General features: G+C 41.1%; 1 protein-coding gene across 6 annotated transcripts in view; it reads right to left on the bottom strand.

The window, feature by feature from the left end:
- The window catches only part of CNTLN (centlein), a 294,237-nt gene that overhangs the window by 92,243 nt on the left and 189,480 nt on the right, over positions 1 to 12,514 (bottom strand). For all 6 annotated transcript variants that reach the window (XM_075559966.1, XM_075559967.1, XM_075559962.1 and 3 more), the window contains 2 exons: positions 5,276 to 5,397; positions 3,837 to 3,956 (listed from right to left, as the gene is read on the bottom strand). In XM_075559966.1, the coding sequence (XP_075416081.1) occupies positions 3,837 to 3,956; positions 5,276 to 5,397 (242 nt within the window). The remainder of the gene's footprint in view (positions 1 to 3,836; positions 3,957 to 5,275; positions 5,398 to 12,514) is intronic.

Genomic DNA, 12,514 nt, shown 5'->3' with positions numbered 1-12,514 from the left:
ACCAGTATTTGGAAAAGGTCTTCATGCTTGGTAGAGAGGCAGCAAAAAAAAAAAAAAAAACCCACAAAGAATCCCCCTCCCCAACAAGATGGGGCTGACAGTGGCTGTAACCATGACGCAACCATACGAACAGCTGAGCACATGAGGCAGGACCAGGCCGTGTTTTGCTGTGTTGTACACATCTCTGCTGTGAGAAATCTATTAAGTTTAAAGGCTATGCGCTGGGAGGAAGACCAGCTGCAAGAGGTAGGAAAACTAGTGGGATCATGGGACTTTGGGGAGATTGAGTAAAATGAGGGTTATTCAGACTAGATGTGTTAAATAAAATCCATTAAAATATTATAATGCATACACATATAAACAAAGTTTCTGTCCTCATCAGTAAAGAAATTTCAGTGAAGCAAGACGGTGCAGTTGACATTCATTTTCTTTCTAACCTCACATTTCGTGAAGAACATTTAATACGGACTATGTTTGTGGGTAAGCTCCCTGCTGGAAAGCTACCTGATGCTCCCATCTCACCCACTGAGGAGCGCTGGTCTGTCACGCAGCAGGAACTCAAATGTGTATTTCTTAACTGAACGAATGTTTCGCAAAGTATCTCACACACCCCCAAAGCCTCTTATGAAAGATATAAAGTTTATATGAATTCTTTAGCATCTTTTATGAAGGCACTCAATCAAATGCTCATTATCTTTTACTAGCTCGGACTGATCTGAAAACGATTTTACAATTAGCTACTACATTGCTCTTGTGCACCATCAAGTAGCTTCCGACTCAGAGTGATCCTTGTACAGGGTGCCTGAGGCCGTGAGTCTGTATGTCTCATCTTTTCTCCAGAGGAGCAGCTGGTAGGTTTGAACAGCTGACCTCAACAGTCCAGTGTTTACCCTAGAGAGTCAAGCAACCCATTATAAGGGGGGAGGAGTGTTAGGCTGCAAACCTTTATGGGAGCAGACAACCTGCTACATCAATGACTGTAAACAAGTCAAAGGAAATACAGCCTACTTATTAAGCATACTTTAATAATGATTCCTACAAGATATATATTCCTTTGGTTACTTTTCCACTTTATTTTGTTCTTTTCCTAGCATGTAGGTGGTTTCTGTACCTTACAAACACTGCGGAGTGAATAGGACAGGGTTTCTTAGTATTCTCAAAACTTTAATTAACACCTTAATACTTTTTTCTTAAGTTCTTTCCACTAATGCATGTTCTGGTACAGATTAGTATCACATTTAATTATATTACCTATCTCACCTAAATGACTTTTTCCAATGTTAACCATTTTGGGGAATAAAATAGATCAATAAAAATTATCAGGGAACGTAATGTTCCATGGTATACACTATGGATGAGTAATAGAAACAGTGAAAGAATCCAGTCACTAAGGACCACCTGTTAGATGATCTCAGAAACATATGATTTGTCCAGAATAGGCCAATGTATAGCCACGGAAAGAGGGTGACTGTATTTTTGCACAAATCATTCACTTGCAATACAGTGTGGGGAGAACCGTGCACACTCTTGAGTGTTGACTTCCTACGAGGACGGGCCTGCTATCGAGGGGCCGACTCCATTTGCAACAGTAGAGCAGTGGACGCCTCGGCCCGCAGGCGCTGTGCGGTTGGCAGGTGACAGGTGCGGAGTTAGGCCTTCGCTTTGAGGTGACGCTTTGTTCTGAAACTGGGCTCGTGGAAAGCCAACTCTGGAGATGCCAGTAAGTCCAAAGGCACTCGACAAAATTCACAGAAGCCCTCATTAAACAAAGGAATCAAAACATGCCGCTATTTCCCCCACTGGATACTCCACGTTTATGCGCTTCAGAGGCAATGCTTCTGCCCCCTGACTCTCCCCAGAAGAATTCTGCGTTGTTCAATCTACACCAGCAGGGGCTGGAATTATGATTGTTTTCTGATGATGAGTTTGGAGATCAAAAAGACGGCTGAAGGGGAGGCCGAGGGCTGTAGGGTGGATGGAGTGAGATTCCCATGGAAATTCCCGGAGGAAGCCCTTGTTGCCCTCGAAGACGAAGCAGGTGCATTGTCTGGTGAAAACCTATCCCCGGGCACAACTTTGCTGCTCTTTCTCTAACCAATGCGGTTTCCTATTTTCAGAAAACCTCTTCCTAGTAAGCCCCCGTGACCGTGCTCTGTCCTTTGAGAAAATCTATCAAGATAACACCTTTGAGATCCCCCACAAATCGTGGCCATGACCTTAGGAGTTGAACTCTGCGTTTTGAACTGGCTCAGCCGACCCCCTCAGGTACCATTGGGAGTGTCTTTTTTCATTAAGGCACCCTAACTACACAAAGACAAGTGTATCAGTGAGGGGGTTGTCTGTAGCCATCCGGCTCACAGAGAGCTGCCTTACACCTGTCGTTTTGTTTTGTTCTTAACGCGCTCTTGTGTGGAAGCGCTGGAACCCTGGTGGTGATACTTCCTGACTCAGCCTCGAACACTCAAAGTCACTACTGTGTTTCTTCCCATGTGTATCGTGTGTGAATTATATGTACATATAGCTGTTTACAAATTACCTGGAAAATTTCCATGACAATTCTGTCATTAAAAAACGATTTTCAATATAAAACCCAAATCCAGGGCCACTGAATTCAATTTGACTCATAGCGATTCAAGACTCATTGTCCACCTTAAACGTTTAGGCCCAATAGGATGCATGGCACTCTCTAGACAAGGGAGCTGGAACGCACGTCGAAAGTAGCAATGTCCATGGCCTCAAAGGTTGATCATTATATGGAAAAGGAGGCACTGAAAGTTATACGTGCTATCACACAAAAAGACCACTTTCCAGCTGAGTAGATGGAGTGATATGCAACTGCTTCATGCCATGTGTTGTTAAATTCTAGTAACCTAAAAGACATCTAGATTTGACACTCAGCTTGTGTGTCAAAAATTAAGTCTCCAAAAAATATGTATTTTTTTAAGTCTCAATAAAGAAGCAGGTACGAAGCCAAAGAGCCTAATTATGTGGGTCTAATCCCTTTCCTGTTTTCCAAAAAACAAAAAAAGATAAAGTTCTTTCTTAGCCAGGCTGAATATAATAGCCTGTGAATTATAAGATCAAGAAAGCAAACTGTGTATTTTCTAAAACGTGAGCATCCTTCATCAAGTTTTAGACTTTGGGCAGTGAAAAGACCTATGTGAAGGGATCAGCATTAAGCCCAAAGGACAGGCCGCGCACAGCAAGAAAGAAAGCAATTCCCTCGTGTCTTTTGCAGGTCACTACCAAGGACCATGTTAGCAGATCCACACCAGACCCTTAACAGGCAGTTCTGCTGCTACCAGTAATTAGCTTGGACAGCTCCGGCTCCAAGTGCAGCAGCAAGGCTACACCATAATGAGCTCAGCTGGGATTAGCAGGACAGGGCAGGGAACCAAGAGAGCTCAGGCATTCTGCATCGCGGATGTAGCTAGGAGATCAAACAAGGAGGGCTGGCTAGGTTATCCCCACTCCACCTCATTCCAAAAATGAAGCACGGCAGTGTCTAAAATACAGGCTAATGAAGAACGACACCTCCAACAGATGAGAGCCACATTAATTAACACAATCCCTGGATCATATTATACACTTTCAGTTAGCATGAGCAAATGCGCAACTTGTCATTGCTACACACACACGCACACATGCGGGTGTTCGTGCCGTACATACATTCGATATGTACTTAGGCTGCACACGCATACACATGCTAGTCTTAAAACCCCGATTATTTCATTTTCCTATTTTATAAGGTGTGTCTCTCATGGTCTTTAAGCACAAATCTCTCTCGAATCTATAGCTAAGCCTATCGTGTTAAAAAATGGAAGAAAAAAACTTACTTTTCTGTCATGAGTTCCTCGTTCTCCCTTTTGTAATAGGCCAATTCATTCCATACGGCAGCAGAATCTTCTTGCCGAAGTTGGTGGGGATATGCTCTCTTGGCTTTTCTGAAATCGGCCCTGTTTTCAAAGTGAAATTGTTTCCTTTCATAGCATGTCAAAAACATACAATGGAAATTAGCGTTCTCTAAAATCTGAACTTATTTTCAGGTCAGAAATTCTACTTCCACGCAACTTTTTAGAGGCATTTCCTAAAGTTTAAGTTGCAGAAATGAAAAATCCAGTACCATCATTTCCTAAAGGTAGACTGTAAAACTATAAACTGACACCTGGTCTGCTGAAGTCGCTGCCTCTCATTCACTCTACCAGTAATAACACACTGTACAATTGTCACCATCTCAAAAAAAAGGCTGAGAAGTCAACTCATCTGGAATTTTCGGGCAGCCACTCTGAATGGGGAATAGATGCTCCAGCTTAAAACATGCTCTTCTCAATGACTTTGCCGGGAAATGACCCTCTCACTTCTGACGGCTACCGAAAAGTTACACGGGCTGCAGGCCAAAAGGCTCTGCCACTGTGTGAGTGACAAGCAACCTGAAGCACTCTCCATTCATCCAAGGCGGAAAAACATGCGATGTCAATTAGCTATGTACAAGTCGAGGCAAAAATGCTCTTTACATTTCCATTCTCTGTACATAAAACAAACTCTTCGTTTTTATTTTGTAAAAGTGCTGTACTGGCCAATTTAGAGACGGTATTTCTCTACAGAATAGACCAATGTGTATCATCAACACTGCCCTCAAGGATCTATCTCAAAAGATGAGAGGGTAGTAGATTTTCTCTTCTCATTCCGTCCTATGCCCTCTGTTGATACTGTTAACAGGGGAGCCACTTACGACTAACCAAAATCTGAACACCTGTTCAGAGCAATTGAACTGAGACCGCCAATTCATTCAGATAAGCTGCAGAACAAACTGGTGGATAGTAAAGATTTTTAAATTGCTACTAGGTTGAAGTAGTTTTAAGATAGTTAACTATGTGTGTGAACTTCTTGTCTTTCATTTGCGACTTAAGTACTTTTTGAATTATAAACCTTTTAGGACCGATATTTTATTTACTTCAGAGGCATTTTCCATGGTTGTGCATGATTTTTGCTTTAAAGGATACATTTTTATTAAGCTACTCCGGTGACACTACAAAAGGTAGAGCCATCCATAACCCTCCACGGCTGATGTCTGCAGAGGAGAGGGGGATCTATCATTATTGCCAGCATCTTCCTGCTTTCATTTTTTATACTCTCTCTTTAGAATTTCACAATAAAGGCTTGACTACTACCAAATAATTTCTTTAAGCAAAGCAAAAGCCATTATAGCACCTATGGAGTGCCCCTCCGTCCCATTTAATATTGGGGAGGTGCCTTTACGAGCCACGTAACTCACATGCTGCTGCCTTCCTCCCACCGCTCTAACTGCTCTCTCACTGCTCTGTAGTTGGTCTGCAACATCTGCAGCCTCTCCTTGAGTTTTTCATGGGCATCTCTTAGCTCATCGTTTTCTTGGCTCTGCAAAGCACAGAAAAGCAAGAACACAGTTTTGAAGAAAGCGTGTGTAGGTGCATTCACATACAAGGCTACCCAGCTAAGTGGAGAGTCAAAGGAGAGCGCCTGTAAACATGAATCAGTGTGTAAAGCATTTAAGCAGAAGGGAGCAAACAGTCCCTAAAGCCACAGGGACTGTGCTTTGAATAAATCTGACCCACTTGCTGTATTTCTTTTTTCAAGCTGCTTAAGCTATTTCAGAATTTTGCTATCAAATTCGCTCTGCTCTTTTCCCTGTGGGTGATCAGTATAAACACAAACACTTCATGAGCTGAGCTGAGAAGGTTCCCCTTCTTTTTCCTTTTCAAATCGAGGATCTGTCAGCATAGGATTACTTTGTTAGGTACAAGCGCACGTATGACTGGTGTCATCGCACTAAGCCTGCTAAGACCACTTCTTCAGACGTGGACTCATAATTGGGTTATAACACAGCCCCAGGCTCACAAAGGACAGGGGACCTGGCCCTGTCAGAAGTGGCCCAGGCCTTGCGGGTGGGCCTCAGATAACGGGCACTTGCCTGGTCACCGATGTTCAACACTGACAGTCAATAACTTCTAAACGTTTTAAAGACACCTTTTTAGATATAACCCAAAACAAAAAAAGGGTCAGTCCACGTGCTCGTAGCTGGGTGGCTGATGAACCATGTTTCTCAGAGTTCAATTGATAACTTGGTTTTCCCTGATTGAGAGAACCAGTGTGCCTTTGAACCTTGCACATGCTTCCACTTGGAGAAGCTTGCACTGTCCCCGCGGGGCCACAGGTTCTCTCCAGCAGTCATGAGAGAGAAGATGAGCAGGAACACTCTCATCGGGAAGGAATGCTTTCCACTCTCTGACCCTTTCCACGCACTTAATGACCCTATTTAAATTCCTTCCATTTCCGCTACTGTAAAGTATGGACACACGGACACGCGCACAGAGGTTGAAGACGCAGTGGTTGCATTAGATGAGCTAACACAGGCTAAAGGAGTTTGGGTGACCTAGGGGTGAAGTGGCTGGTAACGGGAAGGTTGGTGGTTCAACCCACCAGCCGCTCTATTGGAGAAACACAGGGTTGTTTGCTCCTATGAAAGATCTAGTCTGTTACAAACCACATCCATCACTGTTTTCCTGAATATCTACCTCTCCACTCAGCAGTGAGAGAAGATTTGGAGAGTTTCCATTATTTTAGTACCATTCTACACATCTCAGCAGTAAGAATAATTTGCTTTGATAGTATTGCAGAAAGATAACTTCAATAATTCTCTTACACACGTACTAGGAAGTATCTGGGTCTTTTGTACACCAAGAATGCTTTATATCCCGCAAGGAAATGGAAGTACTTGATGAAGTAGCATGAAAATAGCATGCAGAGTAAATGTTATCATGACTATATTTAGAAGACATGGATATCATACCTAATGGAAATTTATTAAAAGTGCTATGGGCTCAAGAGATGGAATATAAGTCATAAGTTGAGGAATATAAACAATTCATATTGTTCAGTTCCATGCAAGAACCACAAATAATGGCATAAGGATACTCAGCTCCACTGCTGTCATTGATCAGTGTTACACTGAAGTTTCCACTGGAGCAATTAGGCAAGAAAAGAAATGAAAGGTGTCTAAACCAAAAAAGAAGTGAAATTATATTTTATTCAACATGATTCTCTATGTAGAAAAATCCCAAAGATTTCTAAAGGAAACAATTAGATGCACATAAAGCTAATAAATGGACTCAACAAAGCGGACCAACACAGAAGTCAAAGTGCGTCTGCGTCAGCAACGACCAAGGTGAACAAGAAACTAAGAAAGCAACGATTTCTATAATGACATCTAACACACAAATACCTATTAGTAAGTTTAAACACAGGGAAAAAAACGTATGCAATGAAAGCTTAGGAAACCTTCTTGTAAAAACCGAATGAGATGTAAATAAATGAAAACGCACCCATGTTGAAAGCCTCAAAATATAATACTGTCAAAATCAATACTACACAAAACAATGCAAAGATTCCATGCAATCTTTGTCAAAATTCTGATACAGTAATAGAAAAGCCAATCTTTAAATTTATATGGAATTTGCAGAAGCATCAAAGAGCTGAAACAACTCCGCAAAAAGAAACATCAAAGTGAACGCAACGTTTCCCAACTTTGAAACCACCAAGGGACAGTCACTAAAACATCATGGTGCTGCTCGCAAGAGTGAAAACGCAGACCTGGATTAGGGGTAAGAGCCCAAAACTAATCCACAAATTTAATCTATTCACAATAGGAGTATCAACTCGATTCTATAAAGAATAGACATCTTTTCAACAGGTTGTACAGGTAGAACTGGATTTCTACATATGCATTCATCTCACAATGAAACAACACTTTAAATGTAAATGCTAAAACATAAAGGTGAATCTTCAGGAACTTGTACTTGGCAGCGGATTCTTAGATATGACAATGGAAGCATGAACTACAAAGAAAAAATAGGTAAATTGGGCCTCATCAAAATAAATGTTGTGCATTGAAGAACATTATCAACTAAGATAAGGAAAAATCTACATCATGGAGAAAATATCTGAGAACCATATACTTGATAAGTTATTAATATTACAATATTTTCAAAACTCCTACAACTCGATAACAAAAAAGATTATCCCCCCGAAAGAGCAAACTGCATGAAAAATTTCTTCAAAGGGATAAGCAAACAGCAGAAGTATATGAAAAATATGTAACATTGTTAGTATAGAATTAGAAATCTGAATCACAAGATAACACTACACATCCATTAGGATGGCTACTATCAAGAAAACAGAAAACAGCACGTGGGATGTGGGTGTGGGGCGACGGGAGTCCTCACCCATCGCCAGTGGTGCTGTAAATAGGGCAGCTGCCATGACCAACACTGCGCCACGTCCACACAAAGTCAAAGTGAAAATTCGTCTCTCTCGGAGCAATTCCACCCCTGGGTAATCACCCAAAGACCTGAAGGCAGAGCCCCAAAGCAGAAAACTGTACACCCATGTTCACTGCAGGATTCTACTCAAAAGGGAAATTGGAAACAATCCAAGAATCCATCAACCGTTAAACAGGGAACACAAAATGCGGCACATCGTTCACGATTATTCAGTCACAAATGGAGTGGATGAACTTTGAAAATATGATGCTAACTAAAACAAGCCAGATATAAAAGAATATTGTAAGATTACATGTGAAATATCTATAATAGGCAAAGAGTTATAATGGCAAGTTTTACATAATTATATAAATTGTCATCTTAATCACTAACTGTATGCGTTAGTGACATTAATTCTATTCACAACCTGGTGTAACCATTATGACTATGCATTTCCAAGATGTTTACACGCCATAAGCATCAACTTCCCACCACCCCTCCCCCATCACGTATCCATGGCCTCCAGCCCCGTGGACTCAGGAGAGCCTTCTGGGGCAGAAGTGAGCTGCTCTGGACGCTGAAAATCTTTACAGAGACAGACTGCCTTGTCTTTCTTCAGAAGAGCAACTGGTGGGGCTGAACTACTGATTTTGCAATTAGCAGTTCAGTGCTTAGCTCACTATATCCCCTTGGCTGCCACTCACCACGCAGTAGCCACTAATCTACCTGCTGAAAATATTGCCATTAGTTGAACGTTTTAAAGTTTGGCCTTATTAATCACTGTGGTAGTTAGATAATCTGATGTCAATTTGAGGATTCAGAGTGAAGGGGTGGAGGCTAGCCTGTCAATCAGGTCATAGTTCGATGACCTCATTTGGAAGCATGAAGGAGTTAAAAGCTGGTTGGAGGTAGGACACATTGGTCACTTCCTGGGAGACATTGCAGCTGACAAGACACATGGAACTACGCTAGTGCTCTGAGCTAGAGAAGCCACATGGAGACCCCTGCCAGTGCTAAGATGCTTACAACACCACTGGGTCCACAAGACTTAGCACCTACTAGCCTGTGATCTTCCTGCATTCAGCATCATTCATTGTATGTGTTGTATGAGTCTGAAGACGGCTTTAAAGATTGGTATCAGACATATGGGCTAATACTGAACTTATGGACTTGATCTGGGCTAGGCTGGGATGTTTTCTCACTATTCAATAGCTCATGTACATAAATCTCTTTCTTATACACATATGAGTGTCTATGAATGTTTCAATGAATTTGTTTCACTAATCTACTCAGACTAACACAATCACTTAATTTATTATTAAAATTTCTATTATTCAATGTCTCACTCATTCTCAAATAAAAACTATTTTAAGTCCTTAAAACTAACATTGAGACTCAAAAATTACTGTCTCCTATTACTATCTGTGAGGTTCTGTACTAGACATACTTACGAATGCAGTAAGCACTCAATACTACCGCCTCTAACTCCTAAAACTTGAGTGTAATAGATTTCAGGATTAGGAAACCGTCTGTTCACCTACAGGAGTCCACATAAGTGACTCCTTCCATTCAGTGGTTATCAGAGGAATAAGGCATTACAAATGAGGTTTCTGCTTTAATATTATGTGTTAGTAACTGAGTATAGCAAAGACTAGAGTGCTTACAACATGATTATGACGTTATTAAAGTCTAAATTACAGATCAATAACAGACTTAATATTTGACAAGTCAATTTGAAATGATTTATAATCATTCATTTAAATTCTCTTTTGACCACTTTTAAAGTAACGCTATCCATACAGTCATGCTTGGGGGATGCTCCCTTCAAATGGTAATTCACGGGTAAATCCATCCTGCAAACTAGTGTTCCTTATTCCGAGTTCAAGAACAGTTTGTAAGCGCCATCAGGCCCATTGTGACTCACGGGTACGACAGACAAAACACAGCCCCGTCCTGGGCATCGTGCACTTGCTGTTATTGTTAGCACACTGGTAGCGTCATGAGGGTCTATCTATCTTCTTGAGACGCTTTCTCTTTGACCCTGACCCACTCACAGTACCAACATAATGTCCTTTTCCAGGGACTGATCTCTGCTGATAACAGATCGAAAGGGCAAGAAACGACGTCTTGCCATCTTTGAGTCAGAGGAGCATTCTAGCTTTCCTAAGATAAGTTTGCTCCTCTGGCATCCCACGGGGCTGTGCATATTGTTCATCAACACAATCATTCAAATGCATGGGTGGTTCTCCAGTATTCCTTATTCACTGTCCAGCATTCACATGCACATAAAGGGGATGAAAATACCATGGCTTGGGTCAGGCACATGCTGGTACTCAGAGTGACAGCTTTGTCCTTTAAGGCTTCAGAGTGGTCTTGTGTCGCCAGATTTGCTCAATGGAATATGTCAATAGATTCTTGACTGCTTCTCTGAGTGTTGATTGTGGATCTATGTAAAATGAAATCCTTGACACTTTGATAATTTCTGTCAATCGCGCTGTTGTCTGTAGGTCCCCTCGTGATGATTTCAGTTTTCTGTAGTTAGCTGTAATCCACACTGAAAGCTGCAGTCTGTGATCTTGAATAGCGAGTGCCTCAAGTCCTCTTTGTTTTAGCAAGCAGGCGTCTGCCAGCTGCACATCACTGGTTGCTACTAAGCCTTCCTCCAATCTCAATGCTGTGTTGCTCATCTAGTCTAGCTTCTTGAATTATTTATTCTGCATACAGATTGAGTAAGTATGGTAAAAGGATGCAAGCTGACAAACACCTTTCCTGATTTTAAACCAAGTCATATTCTCTTGTTCTCTTTGACTAACTGCCTCCTGGACCATGTACAGGTTCCATTTGAGCACCATTCTGTGTTCTGGATTTCCAAATCTTGGCAATGTGATAGTTTGTTATAAGCTATACAATTGTGTTCTCTTGTATAGTAAATAAATCACAAATATCTTTCTGATAATCTCTACTTTTAGTGAAGATCTACTTGATGTCAAAACAAACAAACAAACAACCCTCAAACTCGCTGCCAGCTAGTCAATTCTGACTCATAGCAGCCCTCTAAGGCAGACTAGCCGTGCCCTGTGGGCTTCTGACACTAGAACTCTTCACAGGCCCCAGCTTCCCTCCAAGAGCAGTTCTTGGCACAGTGACTGTGTGTGCCCTTCCATCTTCTTGGGGTGCTTCCTGCATCATTCCATATTTTGCCCACAGTCTTTTAATATTACAACTTGAGCCTAGAATTTTTCTTCAGTTAGTTTAGTTTAAAGATATACTTAGTGCGTTCTTCTGTCTTGGTGTTCTGATTCAAAGACTTTACGCATTTCATTATACTGTTTTACAATGTCTTCTTCAGCTTCCCTTTGGAATTTTCTGTTCAGTTTTTTAACTTGAACTTTTCTCCCATTAACTCCAGCTGCTCTACACTCAAGAGCAAGGTATCCAAGTGTCTTCTGCTATGCACGTTCCTTTCTTTCTTGTCTCTTGAGGATCTTTTGCTGTCTTCATGGATGACGCTCCTGATGTCATCCCACAGCTGCGCTGGTGGACCTTCAGTCATTAGTGGTCATTGCACAAGTTTGTTTTTGAGATGCTCTTTAATTCAGGTGGGATCTTCTCAGAGTTGTAATGAAACATTTTAAGATAATAATAAATTATTAAAAGCTTGCATGATTGGTTCTGGGACTTCAACTACCTGCTCACATAGTGTTCGAAGTATGATGGGACTAAAGGAAGGTGATTTAAGTTCCTAGGATAGCAAAACTGCTTAGATGCGATACGATGTCTTCAAAAGTATATGGGGCAATGCAGGGCATGCCAAGAAACCATAGATTCGCTGTTTGACAATTCTTTAAAATAAAGCTTTCTAAGACTTTATAGCAATCCTTTTTTTTTTGCTTACCCAAGTATATTACATATATGCACATATAATAATTTAAATTTATATATGAGCTTGTGGTCAAATAGTCAACTATTACCTTAAAGATGAGAAGGTAAGAGGACAGGGAACCTCATTACTGCAAATGAAACAACAAGCTGGAATTCATGAGAATGCTAAGACACTGTGAAAGACGTAAGCACTAAATAATATAAGCAGAAATTTAAAAATAGGAACCCAACTGGTTGTGTAAGCTCTCATCAAAAACAAGTTTTTAAGACAAATAGCACTGTTTCGGTGCTATTAATAAATAGCCCTAAGATGTAAAAATACAATCAGGTGTTCA

The sequence above is a fragment of the Tenrec ecaudatus genome, chromosome 10, assembly GCF_050624435.1.
Source record: "Tenrec ecaudatus isolate mTenEca1 chromosome 10, mTenEca1.hap1, whole genome shotgun sequence".
Lineage (NCBI taxonomy): Eukaryota > Metazoa > Chordata > Mammalia > Afrosoricida > Tenrecidae > Tenrec > Tenrec ecaudatus.
This window is presented reverse-complemented; position numbering and strand designations above follow the sequence as displayed.